Genomic DNA, 22,952 nt, shown 5'->3' on the forward strand with positions numbered 1-22,952 from the left:
AGTGGAGGCAAAGAATCATGCTTAGCGCCTTTCCTAGTAAGCTTCGGACTAGGACTTTGTATTTCCAAAATAGCTTAATAGGATTATTACATAGCAAGATTATTATCCTTTTGCCAACTTGGTATTGTAACCATGCCAGCTTCCTGCCTGACCTATGTATGCCTCCTCCACTTTAAGGAAATTTCCATGTGCTCAAGGGAACATTAAGCAGATGACCTTAACTAGTAATTTATTGGTAAATTAGCCAGGCAATTCTGTAGATTAGTTAAAGGCCGACTAGCGGTAATAACTGGATGCAGCTCTAGTTCGGCCCCGTAATATACGGACAAGAGTAGGAATTAATGACAGTACGCCTCATGTTAGCCTATGTAGACTAGAGGCATTATTCAGGGGCCTAGACCTTTCTGGTTTCTAGGAAGAACGATCTGCGGCAGCTAGGAATAAATTGAGATACACATACAGGTTCCTGGTAATAGCTCTATTACCAACTTCATGTCGGACAACTTTCCTTGCAATTTCACATAGCCAAGCCTGGCTCTTAGACCCACAAGTACAGTTAGCTCAACTCTATAATCCACCAAGGACTTTGGTTATAATTATTAACAAGCGGAGAGATATAAGCCTTCTATATGTATATATAATGTCGCAGCACCTAGAGTTCGTGCATGTATTCACTTTTATTTGTCTTGTTTTGAAAAGAGCATTTGTTTTATAATTCCATTCAGTCAACATACTTTTTTTTGTTATTTTTCCCTTTGTGGTCCTGTACCTATACCATGCGCAGCTTCCTTGGACTCTTTACACTACTGGGGCAGCATGTAGCTAGCCTGACAATTTCCATAAATTCTGGCAGCCATGTTCCAACTTCCCCCCTGGTATTCCCAGCCTCTCGCTCTCAGCCATCCAGCCATGCTATTGATCATAGTGTTAACCCCAGCTCCCGAATCATAGGGAGCAGTGCGGCAATACCTGCTAGTAGCACTAATATTGCTTTAAAAACGGGAAGTCACTCACCTGTCCGATCTACTAGGCACAGTACCCCAACTACAGATGTCTCAACGGCTAGAAAAAGTTCGTCTCGGTCAAATAAAGATGATGATACAACTAATCCTTCGAGCCTTCAAAGCCACCCGCTTACTACATCAACTATTAATGTGGCACTCTCATCATCGATAATTCTATCTGCTAGTCATTCGACCGGCGAATTGACTGGTGTCACTGAGTCTAAACATGGAATCGCATCATTTACAGTGGGGAAGCCACGAGCACAGTCTATCCTGTCTTTTTCCTCTGGGCCAATAGTGCCTGATTCAAAGCCAGGGTCAACTGCATTGGCTACACTGCCTAGACCTCCTGCCTCCGTTGCTATCAGCAGCACAGTACCCAATTCTGTATCAAAAACTATGTCTAAGATTACACCAACATTGCCACTTTTGACCTTCACAGACGTTCCAGAAGGTTTTTATTCTATCAGTATCTCATCTCTTAACTCTAAAAATACTCTGTTAACAACAACAGAGAATAGCCATCAGACTATTCTTCCCGTTGTTGGTGGCATGGCACTATATGGTATTAGCACGCCAGGAATATACTCTAATCTCCCAGGAGTTTCACGGGCTGTCACAATTCCTTGCCTGATTAACTGTAACGCACCACCCTCGGGCGGCGGCGGCAGAGGAGGTGGGGGTAATGATAATGGAAACGACAATAACAATAATGATAATGATGATTCAACAAGAAGCATGTCAAAAACCACAAGTCAGTCAGTGACCAGAGACCATTCTCAAACTACAACGCAATCTACGAGAGCCTCATCGTGCACTTCTGCCACAACCACAACGTTTACAAATAAAATGGTCCAGTGTACCCCGGTCGCTACACACCTTCATAAATCATCCACAACTATCACAACCTGCACGACATCAGCAGAGATAAAAACCGTTAGTTCGTGTGGTGATATCACAGAGACTGCAGCAGCTAGCACAACCACTGTCACCGCTGCTTGCAGACAAGCAACCGGTTGGGCCAACGTGGTGGATGGAGATGACTTTCCCATTTACCAGACCCTTGGACAGGCTTCCCCTGGTAGCATTAGAGCATCGGGCCCTGCGTCCGCTACCAACAGATCCTTAGCACCATCGCGGCTAGGCACGAGTTCTACCGTACTTCAAGGATCTGCAGTGGCCTCTTCTGCACGTCTGGTACCTGTGCCTAGTTCTATGCACCAGGGACCTGGAAACGGCTCGTCTGTACCCCGGGGAGCTTCCCTGGGAACTAGGGCTAGTCATTCAGGACCTTTGATCACGGGTCCTAGCTCGGAAAACCCTTTGCGTACACCACTCACAGTCAGTGTGTCCGCAACCACCCCCAGTTGCATGGCAGATGGGGCTCCCTGGTTCAGTCCGAGCAGCTGGTGCTACTGTGGACCGAGCTCAACCTACCCAACGTTGCTGGCAACTTCTAATGCTACAACTGCAAATTGCGCATACACATCACTGCCGGCATCAACCATCCAGCCAGTGACTATAAGCGCGCCGCCAATGAACATCCCAGGTAAATATGGGGTACCAGGTTGTGCGGCAGTAGCTTCCAGTGATGGAAAGTCCGCCTACTGCAACTGTGGTGGCACGCCCGCTCCCACCCTCAGTCCCACAGCGGACGGGCTCTTGAACTGTGCTTACACCGTCCAACCTACCAGCTCCTACAATCCACAGCAATCAACTGCTACTCCTCCGCCGCCGCCCTCACTCCCGTACACTCCTGGGCAGTGCAATGTGCATATCTGGGAAGCCCTTGGGCAGGAAATAAGCGATCCCCAGGTCATCATCAACGTCATAATCACAGATGCGGACGGCAACAGTATTGGTAATAACTCCGGCTCCTTGGACTGGGGTCAAACCCTGGAGACCAACAGTGAGCTCCCATGGACCCTGCAGGTGACTCCGCAAAAGAAATATAGCAGCCGGAGGCGCTTGTTTGGGACATTTCTTAGAAAGAGAGTGGGTGGACCTATCCCGATGAGGCCGATATACAAGCATGGTCCAGTTGATTTCGCGTACGCCTCGCAAAAGTGGGACACCAGTTCATCCCAATGCTCTGTTGGAGACTGGGATGATGGCAATGCCAATGACATCTTTGGAACCCTAATATTTGGGGATAAATTTCTCCCCAATCGCCAGATGGATTGCAAATTTGAGTGCTCGGCATTGGCTGCCAGTAGTGGAAAACGGGACATGCACGGCGATGACGACAAAATAGGCCGAGAAGATGTGAAAAGTAATCCTTCACCGACGACTGCCAATTATAATCCGACTCCGATTGACGAGCATCTCTTTAAGATGCAAGGAGCATTGAGCCGTCGCATCAATCACGGTGCAGCCTGGGTCAAGTATGCGCCGAGCGGAGCCCGATATTACAAAGCCTGGCAAGACAAGGCGGGTGAGGACACTGTCTACCAATGCAACTTTGATAATGACTTCGAATTACATTCACCCGTAAAACGTGTACAACCAGTAAGGGGCATTCGACCCGTACTGGAAGGTGCAGGATACAGCATCGGCCGGGAGTACTACGCCGTCTCGGCGTATGGTCCTAAGGATAACCCCATTTCCGACTTCACTAACACCATCAGCGCCAGCCAGGGCGTCTTTCTAGCCAACGCGAACAACCGTGGTGCCCTACCCTCGGACCCGGCCGACCCTCGCTACATTAGCACATTCCCGAATGGCCGGGATCCCATCCCCTGGCAGTTCTCCTCGGTCGCCTGGGAAATGTGGAAGAGAACTGTGCTAGCGGAGAATCCAAACTGGGTGGCAGATCCATCACAAGCAGATTATTCCGGTATTAAGTCTTTCTGGCGTCGTGAGATTGACAATTCCGACACTGTATCTATCCTAACTGAGGCCTTTGCTGGCAAGGATATTACCTCCATCCAGACATGGTACCCCACTGATTCTAACCAGGACTCAAATCCTTTCTGGGCACTACTAGGGAGCCCGAATGGAAATGGAATACAACACTTCTTAACGGACAACAAGGTAGCCCTCAAAGGAAAGGGGATTATTAGTATTAGTGCGACGACAATAGGGGATGACTTTGGGCGTTCATTTACTATGTGGGCTACCTTTGGATAAAAGCTTCATGGCAGTACAGTATTGGATTTTTTCACTATTAACCATTCAACCATCCTACATGCACAGATGTCAGGAACAGGTTCATATAAATTTACTACTTCATAGACTCATAAAGTCAATACAGATTTGATGATTTGACTTCGACGATATGAGAAACTAATACATATGCCTCAGAATAAAACTTCGACAGAAACTCAGCTCACAGATTTTAAATTGTTTGGAGGTGCTCCTTCTGCTCGCCGTCATTAACTTCACCAAGGTTTTCCTCGAAAACTTCGTTGTATTCCACCTGTTGTTTCGCCCTCTCTGGGTCTGTTGAGACGATCAGCTGCATCGCGCGCTTCAGTGGACACCGGAATACACAGGCTTGGCCTAAATTACCACCATTATTATATCCCGTGATTTCTCGATCTTCGTTGCAATTATATTTTAACGCATCATCCTGGCTTCTCCATACAAGCAGGACACCCTGCTCCTGCCACCCAGCATCCAGTACAATGAAAACCAATGAAAACGACTCTCGCAGTTTATACTCAGCCACCCTAGGCTTCGGCTGGCCCACAAAAACATGACATGGATTAATTGGCAGTGTGGGGGGCATCTCCCTTTCCAGCTCGCGCAACTTCTCGCAGAGCACCTGATGAAAATGCAGGATGTCCTGGAGTGTCCCAGCCGTGTCTTGTGCGAAATACATGTATTTAGCAAAAAAACTCCCATCACTGACATCGTTGTCTGCCGCCCGATGTGGGAACCACTCCCGGTATATATTATCCAGCAGTGAGAGACTGTCAGACAACGGCAGCTTATTTTTGCTATAAATAGCGCAGTCCTTCCAGCAAAAAAGACGACAGTCATCTGGTGTGAGCTGGGTGAGTTGCCGAACTCTACGTTGATGGAAGAGATCGAGAAATTCGAAGACGCATGCAGTATCAGTAGAGGCGGGTTGGATGCGGAGCGGCATAGCAAAGTGTCTTTGTAGGCTCTCGTAGTGGTTTTCTTCGGCACAACCGCGGAGGTACGAGGGGTTGTCCATATTGTGCTACCTTTCGGCCGGACCGCTCTGAGGCATAGGAAGAGAGGATTGTACGTGAAGTCAACTTATAAATAATATAATAGGTTGGTAAAGAGAAGGCTACAAAGTAAATAGATACCTCTCATGCACAAAGAATATAGTGTAGATTTGCTGTTTATCTGGGGCACTCCATGTTTTATATACAGCGAGCTGTGGGGTTTACCGGTAAGTCTGCGCCACAAACAGCACTGCCGCTTCGAGGCAACCCACTTAAACTTGTGGGTTATTCTGGGTCTAACCCTCCACAATCTGGCTCTAGTTAGATTAACTGAGATGCATAAGGCCATGTAGATAGTTCTAAATTTTATTAATACCAACTCCACGTTCAACGAGCTTGCTGGTAATTTCACTCAGTAATATTGTCGGGGACTGAACCCGTAGAACCTATACGATAGGTTATGTACAAAGAGGAATCGTTGTAGGGGAAAACGGAAAAGGAAAATGAGCGGCAAACAAACAAGGCTGTTCGCGAGGCACAATTCTCTTCAATTCAGGGGGCTTGGGCCCCCCCCGAGCTGACTAACTTTTATGTAGATGGGTGACTAAGTAAGGCCACGTGACCTTACCGAATATGGTAGGTCCCTAACATCGAGGCCGATGGGCCGATGGGCCAATAGGGCCAATAGGGACAACAGGGACAACTGGGGTAATGAGGACATTGGCTCGAGAGGTCAAACGGGCTCTAGCCCTTTACAATTTTATCGATATAATATTTTTTTCCAACCAAGGCTCGCTGCTTCCTGTGGGGGGAGGTAAATCGCTGCCTGTGCGCTGTAATTTTTGTTATTTTGTGCGACCATTAGATATGACATCATGTACTTTTGGTAATTTAACGCCACGCTCAACATTCGTTGGCCTTATTTAATAGTGTGTGCTTTGTAATATACACGAGCTGTTGCCGATCAAGGGTCTGTGGGCATTACCACTTCCTTGAAAACAACAAATATAACGTCATGTAATTTTGGTACTTTTTCATGGATATAATATCCCTCTACATGGTAAATAATCTAATTTGGTGATTATAGTCTAAGGTAAGTTGGTAATTTTCCACCCAGTACTTAATGCTGTGCTAGTATAGTGCATCCTTCGGCGATCAAGGCCCCACACGTATGGTAAATTGCTTATCGAGCTGGGCATTGTTATTTTACCGGATAAGCAAAGTTTCCTGTAATCAGCATCCTCGGATAAACCCCAATGACATGACAGAGAGGGATCATCGCTGGAATGATGCATGGCTCGTCGATCCATGGATCGATCCACTTTCCGACTTCCCGGCCTGAAAGACTGAGGTGATAGACATAACCTTATTGCACCAGAAAAAATGCCCCACAATCTTAGAGGACCCTGGTGAATTAGGTTATCGTCCAGACTAGATGGAAATACCGTAATTTTATCATGGATCAGATGGACCACATCTATTACATCGGCCAGTGCTAGAATCCTTGTTTTAATTTTACTATCATTATTAATCTACCCGTGATGGTTTATTTACTACATACTTTAATAAGATTATTACATACATTGTTAATGTTCCTGCATCTTTGCGTGAGGGGTACCCTGTTAATTACAGCACTTGGACAGATAAATCTCCTTTACCGCCAGTGGGTCAAAGAAATGTTTATGTTGTTTATGACATGGACTGGATGCGTGGTTATCTGTTTATTATTCTTTATTATCCGAGGTAAAGGATGGTGTGTATTCCACTGTTTTATAACTTATAGTTACTGCGTTAAACAAACAATCTGATATTCTTTCCTTTGGCCGGACCAAAGGACCACCGAGTAACTTACGGTGGCTGCGTATTTCATCCCTTATTTATTTTTTTTTTTTTTTGGACATCTCGGGTTAAGGTTTTATTGCATGAACAAAATAGCTGGGGATATGATTTGAAAGAATATGTAAATATTGATACTGTAGGAACTTTCTGCATTCGGCTGCGGTTACGCATGCCACGCAAACTCGAGGTATTAAATGGACTGTACAAAGTCTAAGCGCAAATTTAGATTACTCCGGTTTTCAGATTCGTCCTTGGTGCAGGTGTTCCTGATCTGACAAACAATGCGCGTCATCAACGTGACCGCGCTCATTCATGTAATGCTACATGAGTCTTGCGATCTAGCCGAGGAAGCGAAAGGCTGTTAGTTGGCATTCAGCACCGTTTACCTGTATTTTGACCGTGTTCATGTATATCTGTATTTATCATACGGCATCGCTTCAAAGAAGGGTCTGTTCTCAGCTGCATCCAAAAGACAGAAACGTAGTTCGCGTCGATTCAACCCTAATGAAACAACACTAGGGGCACGGAACAATAAAAGTGGTAAGACAATAGAACACTGTATGTACAGCGGGGATGCGCTAACAATATCCCTGCTAATCAATGACAACACGCTTAGATATATCCAGCACAACCATTCTCACCGTCAGGTCGCCACTATTACACTGCTACTTCTTGTGCCACGTCTCGTGCTGTTATAGACCTTGAGTTATAACTGTTGCTATGAATCACCCTAAGACTTTGAAGAACTCCAACTACCGCGATACTATACTCCCTCATACCTTGCAGGGTCAAGAGACTCAATCTGAAGACGGAGAAGCGCTGGAGAAATCACAGGCGCAGCAAATTAATCATGTGCCACTGGCAAGACCGAATACCCTACAAAAAACAAAGCACCATTTCGAGGCAGGGCAGGGAAGAGTTGGTGACTCTAAGCTTAGAAACCTTCGATTCCCTGTCATCCCAAGTCCCAGTGAAACCGGTTCTCCAGTGGAAATTTTATGGCAAAAGTATCATCTGATTTTCTCATCAGATCAAGCTGGTACTGGCATAATCGCACACGACAACACGATCGATCACAACATCGTCGTGGTAAAAAAGCTTAAGGTTCAGGTCAGTTCAGTCCAGCGCCGTCAGCTCTCACAGATACTCCAAGACAACCCGACCAATGTTGTTCGTCTGCTGGACATATTCACTGGAACTTTTTCCACGCGTCCGGTCTATGAATATCTAGAAACTTCCCTGTACCATGTAAAGGCGGCTAGTCGAGAAGAAATCACCGAGATAGAGCTTGCAATTATAAGCAAAGAGGTGTTAATTGTTCCCTACATGCTTCATATGCAAGGCGTATGCTGACACGGTTTGTACAGGTTTTGCAGGGACTCCAGTACATCCACAATCAGCTTGGGATAGTCTATGGGCAACTGAATGCTAGGAATCTGCTTCTCTCATTCTATACAGGTGACTTGAAATTAGGTGATTAAATAAATCCGAGTCGAAGTATTTGCTCTGATACCTTCTTAGCCAATATTGCGGACTCTGTGCTTCAACCCACGTCAATGAGTTTTGATGATGATATCCGCGCTGTTGGTATACTTCTAGTAGATATAAAAGAGCCAGGTACTCACGGTCAAAACCCCCAGAGCCTCCAACTTACTCGTGAAGAGGATGTTAGCGAACTCTGCAGAGACTTTATCAAAATGACAGGAAAATCCTCAGTTGCTGAGTTGCTTGAAGTGGGTCAATGTGACTTGTATGTATACGGGAACAGGCTGACAATTTCAGAATGACTTCCTCCTGAAGTCTCCAGGCGTTGGTCGTCTACGCGTTTTTGTATGCCGGGCAATGGAATATGCTGCAAAATTTAAAGGATAGATAGTTAAAGCAAACTATGAGCTCACAATAGATTTCACTGGAAATTATCAGTACGATTAGCTGAAACTATGTCGTTCGGAATACCCGTAGTTTGATTGTCCTGTCATCACGACAGAATCACGGCCGGAGAGGGTTCGCTAGGACTGCTGTCAGTGTAGGGCTGCGGCAAGAAATCGACTACAGTCACATTATGACTGCCGTCAGAGTAGGACTGCCGTCAGAGTAGGACTGCCGTCAGAGTAAGACTGCCGTCAAAGTAGGACTAATTTCAAAGTAGGACTGCCGTCAAAGTAGGACTGCCGTCAAAGTAGGACTGCCGTCAAAGTAGGACTGTAGTCAGTGAAGGGCTGCGGTCAGAGTAGGGCTGCGGTCACGAAATGACCGCGGTCAGTAAAAGACTGCAGTCACATTACGACTGCCGTCAGAACAGGACTGCCGCCAAAGCAGGACTGCGGTCACGAAACGACCGCGGTCAGAAAAAGACTGTAGCTTCATTACGACTGCCGTCAGAACAGGACTGCCGTCACAAATGGACCGCAGTCACGAAACGCCTGCCCCGCCGGAGGCCAGGGTGGCACCGTCGTCTCAACGACGCGAGGGGTAACGGCAGTCTCATGATAGTCATTCAGATATGCCAACATTCTTAGCTCCATTGTAGTCTCAAGCCTTCGCTTGTAATAGGAGAGCTGAGTCATGACAGCTTTTGTCTCAAGACAGTAGACCTGAGACAATAGAAGGCCCGTGACAGAAGGCACAGCCCAATGGGTACACGAGCCTTGGCTTGGGTAATTTGCCTTAAGCCAATCCACCCATGACAATAAGGCCAAGACTGGATTCTTGGATCCATGTCTATCTCGAGAATGGAGTAGTCTCGTGACGGATATTGTCTGGAGACACGAGGGATGACGCAGGTATAAATAAATGCGAATTCACGCCTCTTTCCTTCTCTAACACTGGTCAATAACTCATGGCCAACGAGCTATCTCATTTTTTCCGTGGATATGCAAAAGTCGAGCTCAGACATCTTGAATTCCAATTTTCACTCTTTGGAAAGAGAGTGTTTGATCCTTCAAATTTCAAAATTCTACAGGAGAAATTTGAAAACTACGAATGCGCTCGCGAGGAACCCCAAAATTTTATCGCAGCGGTGGTCAGTGATGATCTGCTGGAACAAGTCATCACACAGTCTAATACCAGCCCTGGCATTTTGAAGGACGAGACAAAGTTGCCGTGGCTTACTTTTCCGGATGACATTCGACTTCTGTGTTTGTACGGAAAACATCGTGTGGAGGCTGCCCGACACGCCCTTCTTCCCGGTGATCGTTGGTGGTCTCTTGCTCTTTATTCAGAAGGTATGTCTATTAAGACGGCAAGACGCTTCGTGAACTAAGGAATTGAAGACATCTCAGATGAGCTCCGATCCCAGCTCTGCATTCATAGAGATCCGCAGTTCAGCCCTGGGGATATCTTTCGTAACTGGAGGCACTGTGAGCTTACTGGGAATGCCGACACCACTTTCTGGCAATCATTGATATCTCCTCGTTCTCGCAAAGATATCAAAAGGCTGAAAGAAAATAATGCGGAGATCGTGCGCTGTCTTGACCAGTTAATCGTGTTCCCGGGGCTCTGGGTGGACTTTTGCTTCACTTTCATTCGACGAATCTTACAAATCAGTTGCCCAAAGGTTAGTCCAAGGAAAAATAAAGAGAAAAATTACTTGTTTTACTTACTAATGCTGGCTGTGCAGGAAGTCGCACACTATTTGAATCGCATATATCAGATATGGTCGAGCTTATTTCATGACACCCCTGGATCTGTTGATGTACGGTCGATTCGTTCGATCGAAAACTTGATGCCTCGACAATCGAGCATGGATCGTTCTCTAATAACCCAATTGATGGATGATGGCTTTCTTTTTCCATCGATATCAAGGGCCGCAGATCGAGAAATATTAGGTGAAAATATAACCAATATTTCCGGTAGGATCTTGACCCTCCATTCAATGATTCAAGATACGTTATTATGGCATCCCTGTTCTAGGGCTCTTAGTCTATTAGTTCCGGGAAGGGTCAAGGATTTGCGCCATGCGATCCTATCCCGATTCCACTACAGTGGGATGGACTGGCCTGTCCAAGTTTCCGAAAGTGTAGTGGAACACATAGACGCCAGCAATATTGAGAAAAACCAACTACAATCAGAGAGATTAAACTCAGCGTACGTGCAACTTTGGTGTTTCGCCATACGACACATCGAGAGCCTCACCAATACCAAGCTGGCCGGACATCAAGAACACGAAAACGAAGCGCATGTGTTCAGAGCAACCCAGAGGGAAGCAAATCATCGGCTCGGCCTACTTGCAAGGCGGTTAGGGTTTCAATCGATCCCAATCGAATCTCTTTGCAGTGATACTACCCTAAGACCTAACGTTAAGGCATATCTGCTTGGCCGTCGTCCCGCAGACATATACAACCTCCCTGCTCGCTGGGAGGAAAGAGTTTCCAGCCGAGTTCTAGATTATATAAGACCATTGGAGGAGAAAACAGACTATCAAGTAACTGTCCCAAGTTTCACGTCAGACAGTCTGGTGTTGAGAAAACCAAAAAGATGCGGATTACCTTACTTCAAATCACACCAGATTAACCGTCAATCACTGTTTCTCCCCCATATATACAGCCCCAATCAACCCATAGGGGAGTGTCCGTCTTCATTTGCCATTCTACGAGACATGATTTTCAGCTTTCTAGGCCATGATATGACCACAATCGATTTCCATTCGCTTTGGGACGCGTCATCGCCCGTGCCAATGGAGCCCCATCCGCCAGGAACACCTACAAACGACGTTTGCGAGGTCGCCGCCATAGAAGAGGACCCTAATACGCAACCGCAGAGAAGCCGATCTATTAGCCACGAAGACGCCCCTAATATGCAGTTACAGACAACGTTATCCGCTAGCCACGAGATGATTATCCGCCCACCAATTGCACCGGGCTTCGAGGATGAAAGCTTTATTGCACCATTGAATCGGATGGCCAATATATCTCATCACCGGGGGGCAAATGACATTTTAGAGACCTGGTTCCGCTCCCCCAACGCGGGACTGGCTGTTTTTTATTTCTTTAAAGCACGGCAATATATCAAATTTAGACTTGAAGATCCCCATTCCCGTCCACAGATTACTGAGTTTTTACTTTCCATTGCGAACGACCACTTCTTTGCGGATATCCATACAGGCTTGCTTAATTGGGAGGATGTTATTGAGAACATCAACGAAACAAACCTCCTACTTGTTTTCACAAACCTCGAACACGATCCGCCCGTCGCTAAAAACTTCTGGGCATATGTCTGCTCATTTGACGTCAAAACAGGTAAGCGACACAGCCGAGATTTTGACGAGGATAACGATGATTCAGCCCAGGGGAGAAGGAAGCGCACTGAAAAGTCACCATCCGGACGTACTGAGGAAAGTGAGTACTAAGGATGGTTCTACGCGCTAGACTTTAGTACAGCACAGGGGGTCTTTAATATTGGATCCCACGCTCTGTGCAAAACCTTTTCTGCCTTTGAGACCGACCTTATTGCACAAAGAGATTTTCGCCCTTTTTTAAAACTTTTGGACCATTATATGGAGAAGCTTGTTATATTAAAATGTTTCCTTCGGCAGAGGTTTCCTGGCTCTCTTAGACTATGTCTGTTTCTCAGTTTCAAGTAGGAAAGTAATTTGGCTAAGCGTAAACACCGATCAGATTCAGCCCGTCAATATTTATTAAATGCTACTGTTATTTCTTTATCAGAAAAGGCTATAAGGCGATACATGCCCGATCTTTCAAACAAGAAGTACTAACTCAGTCGAGACGTCGTTACTGACAAAATTCACCGGAGCAAATAGCGCTATCGTCCTCCAGGCAATCCATTTTAAAATGAGTCACTTCACTGAATGACATATAGGGACCCCATCGTTGTAAAGATACAAGAAAAGAATAAAAGAAAAAAGAAAAAAAAAAGAGAGAGAAGAAAAAAGACCCCATAGCCCATTACGAGTCAGTATATAATGGAGAAACCTTGGTTTTTTACTACATTGTTTTTGCTGCTTCTCTTATATAAAGTTGCAAATATGTTGCTTCATGTATCCTTAGTACGTATGAAAATTTACTATTGTAACAAAATAACATAGTTCTCTAGCTATATAGTCAACATCACGAGCAAAAGGGAACAGGTGCATTCGAGTATCTAGTCATCTTCGCGCATCAATCTATATCGAGGCCCGAAAGGGAGGGCTTCAAAATAGTGTTTCTTGAGGCTCCACGACCCGCCGGGAGTAGCCAAATCTATGAACTCGTCCTGCATTTCGGATAAGCTAAATATTTCTCGATAAGCATTGACAGTGTCTCACCTGAAGAAGCTCAGCGACGTACATTCTCCTGTACATTCGATGAAATCCTGGGCACAGGAAGATAGGTTCGACTCGGCCCTGAAGCTTTCAGGGGACTTCCTCGATAACGAACTGCGTCGGTCATAAAGGTTAAGTACTATTAACCCGACTGCCACAATATCTCGACGTTGATATTCCAACGCCGTTTCCTGCAGCATGCTTTCACCAATATTTGCTAAGCATCTGATTAGAATAATTCTATAATTTGAGGCCGATCCAACGTACCTATTTTTACTTCACCAGCCCAAGTGAGTAGTAGGTTATCCACATTGATGGATCCATGGGATGTCTTCAGCTCTGAGTGTATATATTGTAGTCCCTCAAGGACCTCCCTGCAAACAGTGGCAATGTCAGCCTCACAGAATGGCACTGTGCTTGCCACTACACCTAGCGACATCGCTAGGTGTTCGTATTCATAAACAAGATATCTCTTGTTGTCAATTTCACAGTACTCCCGAAGGGACACGATATTCTTGTGTTCAACAGGCCTCAGGCTCCGGAGACTCTTTCTTATATGGATCTCCTTGATCACACAAGGCTGGAGGCGACGGACATTATCCAGGGCGCAGATTCCGCGCCCTCCTTGGTCTACTGCCAAGAAGTTTTCCAAGTGAGACATAGATTTCTGTAGAGTGTCCTGCTTTGATAAACCTGAGGTCGTCCATGCGAAAGAGTTTGGGCTGCCAAGCACCTTTTTGGGATTAGCCTGCGGGTCATCCGATTGGTCGGTTTCAAGATGCTTTGGTGGGCGATGGTGAATAGGAGCAAAAATTTCTCGGGGAAGAACCGTATGACGTTCACCAAGTGTCATTCTGGATACAGTAAGCGAAGAAAGTGATGTTGTATATTCGATTACTCTCCAGGCCCTTTGGGGGGGGGGGGCCGTTAATAAATAGAATCGCCGGTCAGTTTCACCATCTTCAACCCCAAGATATACCTCCACTAATTGTGACTAGATATAGAATGTCTCTATCACCCCACGTACCAATAATTAAATCTGGTTATACCGCGTAATTTACGCTATTCCTATACCCCTCCAGGGATAAGAAAATCTATATCCTTTCCGGAGTAACATCTGTATTTAAATAGACCCACATATAGAGAAGCGTTTTATTCTACTCTCGTATACTTACAAGAAAACTTACAATGCCTCTAGTCCACCTAATATAATTAATCTCTTTACCCACGAAACAAAATTACACCTAACTTCCCCTAAGTAGTGTACCAAATGTGGCTTCCAGTTGTGTGCTCGGACTACCGAAAACTAAACAGTCCCACCAGATAAGCCAAACCCAAGAAATGGCGCCGACCATCTAGAATCATATTTTTTTTCAACATTCCTTAATAGACTTTGATTAATTAGTTGCCTTTGTTAGCGGAGCAAGTTAGTAGAATGATTCCACGATAACTAAAAACTTGTTCAAGTACAGTGCAATTGGACTCTCGATACACCTTCATATGAGGGTCTTTTGTGGATAAACGAGCCCATAAGACCAGGACATGCCATTCCTAGAGTGAGGGTTCAACATCACGTCCATGATGCCTAGTTTACGTACGATAAAAGTGGACCGTGAGAAAAATGGAGGCTGCCCGACTGATGCAGTATCATATTCCCAGATTTAATGGTAAATTTTTTTTTTTTTCAAAAAAAAGAAAAAAAAGTGCAACTCAAACTCTTACGCAGTTGCCAAAAACCCTCTTTTCATCCAAGGAAAGCTGCTTTTACAGCTATCATACATTGAGAGTAGATCTTACGAGCATTTACCTATTTAAGAGAGAACGGTATAATGTATTTCTCTTTCAGGTAGCTATCGGATTCGGGTTCCAAACCAAATCCCGTGGCAACAGGGCTTCTAGAACATGCATAGCAAGCCTCACTGCACCCAAACTATATAACCGTCCCAAATACACCTAGGATAAAGTTTATTATGGTATAGGAACAACCGATATAACATACACAAACTTTATGTCGCAGGTGTAATATATTTATCCTGTAGGTATTTAATGAAATGCTAATTAAGTTCCTCTAATGTATCTATTATCCGCGACCCACTGGTGAAAGTTACAACTACTTTTATGAATTCCTGTAACATTTGCGGCCTATGCGATCCACCGATAAAAATTAATAAATATTATCGGCAGTTGAAAGCGGTACATGTTCAATTTCCATGACCAGCTGATAAAAATTATTTCTAGCTTTATGGAAAATGGAGCTAATACAGATGTGCTATCCATGCAAGCCACAAAGAAAACAGCATTTAATTGGCGTACTAAATCCAAATTCGTCGTGCAACTTGGCAGCCAAAAATACAAAAATACAAGGAAAAAAAAAAGTGGGGGTAAGAAATAAAGACAGAGGAACAATATATTGGACCTCTACAGAATAAAATACGTCTTTCTAAGTTGGCAAAATCCTATATGCCGATCCCGTCGAGCCGTAGCTCGGAGACAAGACCACTCTGAAGTTTAACCAATGGTATTCTGTCTTCGTCCGGATTGCTTCCCCCTAACCGTGTGTGGCACAACTGTGTCTATTGGCATTATAGGCTATTGTCATTATATAATGAAACAGGAATAAACATGCAGTGACGACAGCCCCAATTCGAAACACTGTTTCTAACCATGGATACATCCAAGTCCCTAGCATCTCCAATTGAACTGCCTCATCGGAGCACTCCCCCAGGCTTCCTGACTGGCGAAACAATAGACACGGTCCAAAAAGGGTCTGGCTTTGTCCAATATGGCCATCCTTACGCAGCACTCGACCGTTTCTTTGTTGGCCTAAAGCCCCAGTGGAGTGGGATCAACGCCATTGAGTTCACAGAGAATTCGCCGGTTACCTATGTCAAGAAATTCAGAAAGGCAGAAGCTAACGTAAGGGTGAATTATTTGAAGGCCACGTCGCATCGAAATCTAGTCAACCTCAGAGAGGTCTTTGTCACGGACGACTCCATTTTCTTTGTATACGAAAGATGGGGGATTTCCTTGAAAGAGATTTGCCAGCTTTGGCCTGTTTTTCAGCTTGGTGAAGTAGAAGTAGCCACTCTTTGTAATGAGGTGGGAACAACTGTGCGGTCCATATTTAGCCAGTAGAGACTGACTTTTCTTACAGATACTCAATGGTTTGAAGTATATTCATGACGAGCTCGGCGTGAGCCACGGCGATCTGCGCGAAGAGAATATCTTCATCATGGAAAATGGAGACGTTAGGATCGGTTAGTCAAGGCCATGTCATACAAAACTACTAGACAGCTGATTGTGCCTAGGGAATATCGGTGAAAGCATGGTCCGTGTGCCGAAACCTCAAGGAAAGGATAAAGATTTGCAGGCCGTGTGCAACATTGTGCAGTGCCTACTGGGTCTAGATAAGGCTGAAAGTGCTGGTGGGACTATGAGATTACTTGCCGGAGATTTTGCCGGTGCACCGTGCTCGGCCACGATAGATGAACTGCTTCAAGTATGTTTTTAAAAACAGCAAACCATTTCCCCTGGAATAAAGGTCAACAGAGCTAATGCCCCTTGTTTACTGTAAAGCATCCTTTCCTTAAGTTTAAATCGGGGAGTTGGTGTCTCCGGCCCATTAATATCCTATGTACAATCGCACAGAAAGGAAGGATGGGAGTATAAATTCCGCCGCCCTTGCCATTTTATGACAAGTGTCTTAATCATTTGGAATTGACTACTATTTCCTTGCCATGCTATTAGTTGTATGCCATCTGTCTCATCATTCTCTTCCTATAACAAATGTTTTCCTGCTGTTCGCATTTAGTAGTGGATAATAAGCCTTCGTGCTCACAAAGCGTTATACAGTTGGCAGTAGTTCTCAGCAAACAGAATAACAAAAGTACAGAAGACAAAAAACCACCAAAAAGTACAACCAGTCACCCAGCTTCTCATCTTTCAAATACAGATAATAATATGCCGAGGACAGCTGTACTTCAGTAACGCTTATATAATCTGTTAGTTCAGGCTGGGCCTTCATAAAATGAGCGGTCTTGCTGCGAGAAAATGAAAGATGTCTCCAACCACTCTACTGTAATGTGATGATCCTATACACCTTGGTAAAATGGATGGATTCTATCTAAGGTGGCGATCTAACGAAACATCAAACGTAGAGAAGGAAGGAAGAGTTCTATCGTACAGGAAATGTGGGAAATCTCTACATTGTGGGATTAATAGTGAATAAAGTAGACTTGGTGCCTTAGGTAGGGTTCGACCTAGGCCCTGACATCTAAGGCATTGCATTGTAGAATTTGCCCTCTACAGTATGGAGATAATAATGAATCTTGTATAGTAATGATGGGCGGATATTACATTAGTATGGGTTAACGTTGTCGCCCCAACTATGTAAGGCCATTCATTCAACCAGAATCTAGGGCCCAGAATTGAAGGTCTTTTAAATAATATATGGAGAACCCAAAACCAAAGATGGCCTTACCTGTTTCACATAGAAATGGTTTGGAAATTAATGGTATAAATTTTGTGCTTCGCCCCAGGGGATGGTGACCATTACTAGTTCCTAAAATAACTGGACTATTCGCGTGCTACCAGTCCCTCAATATCTGAACCATTAAGCTGAGATTCTATCCCAGTGAGACGTCTTCAGTTGCTATCATGACATCTCTTGACAATGCGAATTCAAACGTATCCCTGCCTGAGGCACCTCCTCGGATATCTCGCAATGAAACCAACTTGACAGTTGATACGGAGTACATACATATGCTTTTAGAGCTAGATTCTATCCACTGGTCCTATAATTTCCTATCCAGCCTTGCTGGCTGGATCCTCTTGGCTGGCTATCTTGTGGTTCCCGGCACCTTTACCTCTATCCAGAACTCCGAGTCACTGCAGAAGGAGCTTAGCCATGATCATTCAAAAAACGCCCTCCTAAGTACAGTGCAGAATCCGCCGCTGATAGCCATCGCATGCACTTTCCTCGTTCTTGGGGTGGTAATCACGGTCCTTCTTTTTTATAGGTGGAGATACAACTACATATGGTTGATTAATCGACTGTTTTTGTGAGAATACCACTTCAACACATGCGTCTCTCCTGTTCTGAGAGTACATATGCTGACTATTGTAGGCCGACTGTTCTAAATGGGTGTGCTGGACTTCTTACCACGCTAATCAATATCTACACTGCCAGAGATGGAGACTGGTCAATTATGGCTCTTCTCACAGTCATTGCGACCGGACTGTCAGCCACTATCTCACTGCTATTGGCCGGTTTCTACAAATTCTGGAAATTAAACATTGTCCAGCAAGAACACGAGCGACAAACTAGAGTCGGATGGGAGAGAGTGTATCCTTGATTTCTACCCACAAATGTCGAGTACCAGCACCTCCGTCAGGATTGCTACATGGACATGAAGAGTGGGGCATGGTGGCTGAAATACAGCTGGGACAATAAGTTGCTACCTGGCGTAACCCAATAATACGCTATGTAGATGTGACTAGAGCGATAGCTACGAAATATTACCGAAGAATTTATGCAGGGCATTTTCATGTTGCATTGAATACTGGTCCAGAGCTCATCTGAAACGAGACAGCGAGGATTATGGAGACTAGATACCCACCACAACGAAGGCAGGGGAAAATTACACATTGCAAGGTGTTGAGGTAGACTTGTGTGGAGTGATTTGCGCACTATAGATTAGGAACGCACGAGCTCCAGCTATAGTAAATGGCGGGGGTATAGTAAACTTTCGTTATTTACGCCAGTGGCCGCCAGTATCCTAGCCAGGCTTAGATAAAGACTTGTAAAATAAATAAATTCACGTGCAAATGCAGTGCAGAACCTGGTATGAAGAAAAATACAACCAATATAGAGGTAATCTATCTTTACTGTATAATTTACCACCCCAACTTTAGCAGTTGTAATAATAATCAAGCCCTGTAATTTTCGCAGTCCCCAGAGGGTGTTCGTCTGTGTATCTTGGCGGCTGATCTCCGAGGTACTCAGAGTCCTGGTGATCTCCAAAAGCTCTTGCCCCAAATAGCTTACAGTACAAGGGCATGGTATTTGACACTAAGGACTGTTTAAGGAGCCCTGCCAGTCAACCTGAAACAACTAAGAAAGGTAACCGCAGGTTTATCTTTGCCAAGGGAAACAAATAAAATTTTTTTTTTTAAAAAAAAAAAAAAAAACGAAGGCGATGGGCAAGAGGAACAGGTGCAAAGTAATGACGCGGCTCAGGATGGACCACTAGATACAATGGATTATACTTACTTCGGTGAAGTATTGTGTCGGATTCTTCTGGTGCATTTCCCTCGTAGCTCAATGTCTGTTACACCTCCCACAGACATATAAACTCGCGGCCTCTTGGACAATTATCAAACTAAACAGTCTTCGCTTCAATTTTTTCAGTAGACAGCAATAGATCCAAGGAAATCTCTTATTATTCTATCGTCCAGGAATTCTTTTCAAAATGCCCGAATCATCCAACCCAAATTCTACTACCATTCCAGCTGGCACTGGCACAGGTGGTAGCAAGAAGAGAGCTGGCTCTCCTCTTGAAGCCTCCAATGCGTGGGTGGCTGACATCATTCGGGAGGCGACCACTAGGCAAGTGCACGAAGAACTGAAAGCTATTTTTCTCAATGGTGCACCCGACATGGCGGCAGCCACTGCATTCTTCAAGGAAATCAACCAAAAGATCCGCAACGCAAATACTGAGCATAACACCGACTCCGAGAACGGAATCATCCCTGAATATATCTATCAGGAATTCTATAGCACCTGGCTAAACATACTGGACAAGGCAAAGGCTGAGAACAATGCTGAAGCTGCATGGCAAGGGTACGACCATACCTATCAGAAATTTCAGACCTTTAATCGAGAATACTCTTTACCAGAGGAATGGAATATCGGCACGGCGTTTGTAGAGCAACACTTTGGGCCCAGAGTTATCCAGTCTGTTGAACACAACGACAATAATCCGCTTCCGGAAGGCAATTTGCCGGAGCATATTGACGACAACGATAGCGATGTGACCGAGTTAGATGAACTGGAAGCCAATACAAGACAGGACATGTCCTTTTCGGATGGTGAGGTACTGTTTTGGTGGAAGAGGGGAACAGGATCCCAAGTCTACGTACGCTACGGATCGGGGTCCAAGAGCATATATCGCATTCGTGCGGGATCCTACGAAGCGTATGACCCAGACGGGGTTCCCTGCCTTTTCTCAACGAGCAAGCGAGGGCAAGAGAGAGAGATGTTTACAAACTCACAGGGCAGGTTGGAAGAACGTCTAAAGTACAAGCGGGAGGATGTTCATGGGATCATTGGTGTGGGATGGAAGATAGAGGATGATGACGAAGAGGGTCTCGAGCCACTGGACCTGATATGGCCAGAGCCATATGCCAAATATCCTCACACCAGGGTTTTGGTCCAATGGAAGGACAAAGAAGTTACCCTCGAAGACCGAACATTCATCCGCCGCATTACCAGAGGATCAAGTCTTCAAGGAGACCGAGTCATCTATCAGAAAGCGCTCACCCAGGAAGTTCGTTTCCGCCGAGACCAAGGGTTGCCCTATGAGCATCTGCTTGACCGAATTCCGGGGATGAGGCAAACTTCATTATCTGGAGATGAGGATCTAGAAAACGAAGTCATCGGAGATGAGTCACCAGAGGTTGACCATGCGGAACCTGGCACCGCAGATCGAGTTTCTGTGCGCCCTGGCAGCGTTCGGCCCGCCTCCCACCGAGAACGTTCCAAGGCTAGCGAGGTTCGATTTGTCGAGCAACCGCGGGAACCTTCAACTCGAGCCACGCCCAGGAGAGGAAGTATTAGACCTACCCCCAACCGGGCCTACAGCAAATCGGCCGAGAGGGACGACGCACGTGCTGCAGAGATAAATTTCCTGCGAAGGCAGATCGAAACGATGCAGAAAGCGGCCAATAGCCGCTCTGCTGGCAGGCGTGCGTCGAAGTGGGCATATGACGACAGATATGACGATGGTGAGTCAGACATAGAGTACGCACCGGAGCCATCGCAGCGCCAACGCCGAGCGCAAAGGGGAAAGGTCTGGGACAACTGGGCCGGCAGATGGTTTCCCGCAGGTCGCACTTACTGAAAGGTGCCATGTCATCTTGATTAAGCCACACCTGGAGCACATTTAGTTCATCATCATGGTCATCTTCAGCTTTTGTCCTTTTGCGTTTCCTCGTGTGCTTGACCGCTAATTGTTTGCCTTTGTTTTCACAATGCGTGGCTGGCCATGTCCTGTTCAATGGTTGTCTATGTTGTTGACATCCAGATTGATAACTCTGCAATTCGCTTTGTAGTGTGCAATTTTACCTAGTTTATTGAAATTTTGTAAATTCATCATCATCGAGCTTATACGGTTCTAGTACACTCTGAGACAGAGGATGTAGTAGTCGAAACTAGGGATTACAGGTAAGACAGTTCAAGCGGATGATGGAAGTCCTACCCAAAATAACCATCTCACCCGGAAGCTAGAGGCCTTCAAAAACTACTATAGGCGAGGCTCAAAATTCGCTCGTAGAAAATGGGTCCTCGTGATCTTTTTAGACACAAGGAAGTTGCAGCTAGACTACATATCTCTTGTTTGCCAGAGGGTTGGGAAACGAGGCCATCTATCTATACATTCATATAAGTGTAGACAGCGCCAGTGATTTTCATTCTCTTAGTCGGTCGGAAGAGGCCATCCGTCTTCCACAGTTTCTATAACTTCAGACTGGCGAACTTTGTCTCTCGATATCCGTTCTACCCGCGTAGAACCGTATTGGTACCTGTTCAACACCGCCAACTGGATCAAGTTCAACGATATTATAGTATGAGCTTGGCCCACCATCATATAAGCGCGTGATATCTCGCTCTAAGAACAACTCAGACTGCATTTTATTCGGAGTATTCGTAAAACATCGCTCGAAATTGACACAGTTCTCCTTTTCTTGCTTTTCGTTAGAGCAAGGACATCTTTTAGCGTAAGCGCTTTCGGCAGTAGACTGAATTGTGATGCCTGGACTTAGTACCTGAAGCCTTCGTTGTATATATGCAGACGCAATATGGGGAATCTCTCTTCCAGAACAGAGTCAGCTTCGAACACAGTCCTCTACTGTCGGATGTGATGATGGATATAATGGACACATACTCCTGTTCTTTTATACCTGGGACCGGGTAAGATCCGACTGTCGCGGTGCAATCTTCCCAAACATCTGGAACATCTTCAGTGGTATGTCTCTTAAACTGTATATCCCAAGAAGTCTCGGATGAGACTCTCTTAGCGTTGGAACGTTGCAGTTGTTGTGGCATTGTATTTAAGAGTCCTCCGCATCTTTGCAATCGTAATTCACTTGACAGAATATTGTTCGAAGTGGTTACAGTAAAACTGTGCGTAATAATTGAATGGCGAGTAGCCGCTTTTCCATCAATTCTTTTGTCCCAGACAGAGCTTTCCTGCTGCGAACGCGGGGCCGTATGGGCTAGTCGTGGCTGCAACATGCCTAATGATCAAGGAAAGTCCGTAGTAACGAGTTTTTTTATGTTAGAGTTTGTGGGACAAACAGTGACATGGCAGTTCAGATCTTGGTGAAGCTTTGTATTTATGTCCTTAGTTCTGGTTCGTCGAGATTGGAAACCTGGGCATAGTACGCCGATGTTAATGAGTGGCTATAAAGTCTTTGAGCCTGTTGTTTACATTA

At 45.3% G+C, this 22,952-nt stretch overlaps 8 protein-coding genes across 8 annotated transcripts; 6 read left to right on the forward strand and 2 right to left on the reverse strand.

Annotated features, from left to right (window-relative positions):
- Nucleotides 1-1,853: 1,853 nt before the first annotated feature.
- ATNIH1004_009163 (uncharacterized protein) lies at nt 1,854-4,133 on the forward strand (the record flags this gene model as incomplete). The annotated part of the gene is made up of 1 exon (XM_033573761.1): nt 1,854-4,133. One exon carries the CDS (start codon nt 1,854-1,856, stop codon nt 4,131-4,133), a length of 2,280 nt encoding a protein of 759 aa, XP_033424313.1.
- A 208-nt stretch (nt 4,134-4,341) lies between these two features.
- ATNIH1004_009164 (uncharacterized protein) lies at nt 4,342-5,166 on the reverse strand (the record flags this gene model as incomplete). The annotated part of the gene is made up of 1 exon (XM_033573762.1): nt 4,342-5,166. The coding sequence occupies one exon, from the start codon at nt 5,164-5,166 to the stop codon at nt 4,342-4,344; it is 825 nt and encodes a 274-aa protein (XP_033424314.1).
- Nucleotides 5,167-7,702: 2,536 nt separating this feature from the next.
- ATNIH1004_009165 (uncharacterized protein) lies at nt 7,703-8,854 on the forward strand (the record flags this gene model as incomplete). Its single annotated transcript, XM_033573763.1, has 5 exons — nt 7,703-8,290; nt 8,350-8,455; nt 8,504-8,565; nt 8,623-8,715; nt 8,765-8,854. 5 exons carry the CDS (start codon nt 7,703-7,705, stop codon nt 8,852-8,854), a joined length of 939 nt encoding a protein of 312 aa, XP_033424315.1.
- A 967-nt stretch (nt 8,855-9,821) lies between these two features.
- Nucleotides 9,822-10,620, forward strand: ATNIH1004_009166 (uncharacterized protein; the record flags this gene model as incomplete). Its single annotated transcript, XM_033573764.1, has 3 exons — nt 9,822-10,206; nt 10,264-10,538; nt 10,606-10,620. The coding sequence occupies 3 exons, from the start codon at nt 9,822-9,824 to the stop codon at nt 10,618-10,620; spliced, it is 675 nt and encodes a 224-aa protein (XP_033424316.1).
- A 1,037-nt stretch (nt 10,621-11,657) lies between these two features.
- Nucleotides 11,658-12,329, forward strand: ATNIH1004_009167 (uncharacterized protein; the record flags this gene model as incomplete). The annotated part of the gene is made up of 1 exon (XM_033573765.1): nt 11,658-12,329. One exon carries the CDS (start codon nt 11,658-11,660, stop codon nt 12,327-12,329), a length of 672 nt encoding a protein of 223 aa, XP_033424317.1.
- An 850-nt stretch (nt 12,330-13,179) lies between these two features.
- On the reverse strand, nt 13,180-14,094 carry ATNIH1004_009168 (uncharacterized protein; the record flags this gene model as incomplete). Its single annotated transcript, XM_033573766.1, has 3 exons — nt 13,180-13,186; nt 13,245-13,458; nt 13,509-14,094. The coding sequence occupies 3 exons, from the start codon at nt 14,092-14,094 to the stop codon at nt 13,180-13,182; spliced, it is 807 nt and encodes a 268-aa protein (XP_033424318.1).
- A 1,811-nt stretch (nt 14,095-15,905) lies between these two features.
- ATNIH1004_009169 (uncharacterized protein) lies at nt 15,906-16,752 on the forward strand (the record flags this gene model as incomplete). The annotated part of the gene is made up of 3 exons (XM_033573767.1): nt 15,906-16,340; nt 16,396-16,498; nt 16,550-16,752. The coding sequence occupies 3 exons, from the start codon at nt 15,906-15,908 to the stop codon at nt 16,750-16,752; spliced, it is 741 nt and encodes a 246-aa protein (XP_033424319.1).
- A 2,959-nt stretch (nt 16,753-19,711) lies between these two features.
- Nucleotides 19,712-21,361, forward strand: ATNIH1004_009170 (uncharacterized protein; the record flags this gene model as incomplete). Its single annotated transcript, XM_033573768.1, has 1 exon — nt 19,712-21,361. The coding sequence occupies one exon, from the start codon at nt 19,712-19,714 to the stop codon at nt 21,359-21,361; it is 1,650 nt and encodes a 549-aa protein (XP_033424320.1).
- Nucleotides 21,362-22,952: the final 1,591 nt, after the last annotated feature.

This window comes from Aspergillus tanneri, assembly GCF_003426965.1.
Source record: "Aspergillus tanneri strain NIH1004 chromosome Unknown AapTan_6_pilon_pilon_pilon, whole genome shotgun sequence".
In the NCBI taxonomy this organism is placed as follows: Eukaryota; Fungi; Ascomycota; class Eurotiomycetes; order Eurotiales; family Aspergillaceae; genus Aspergillus; species Aspergillus tanneri.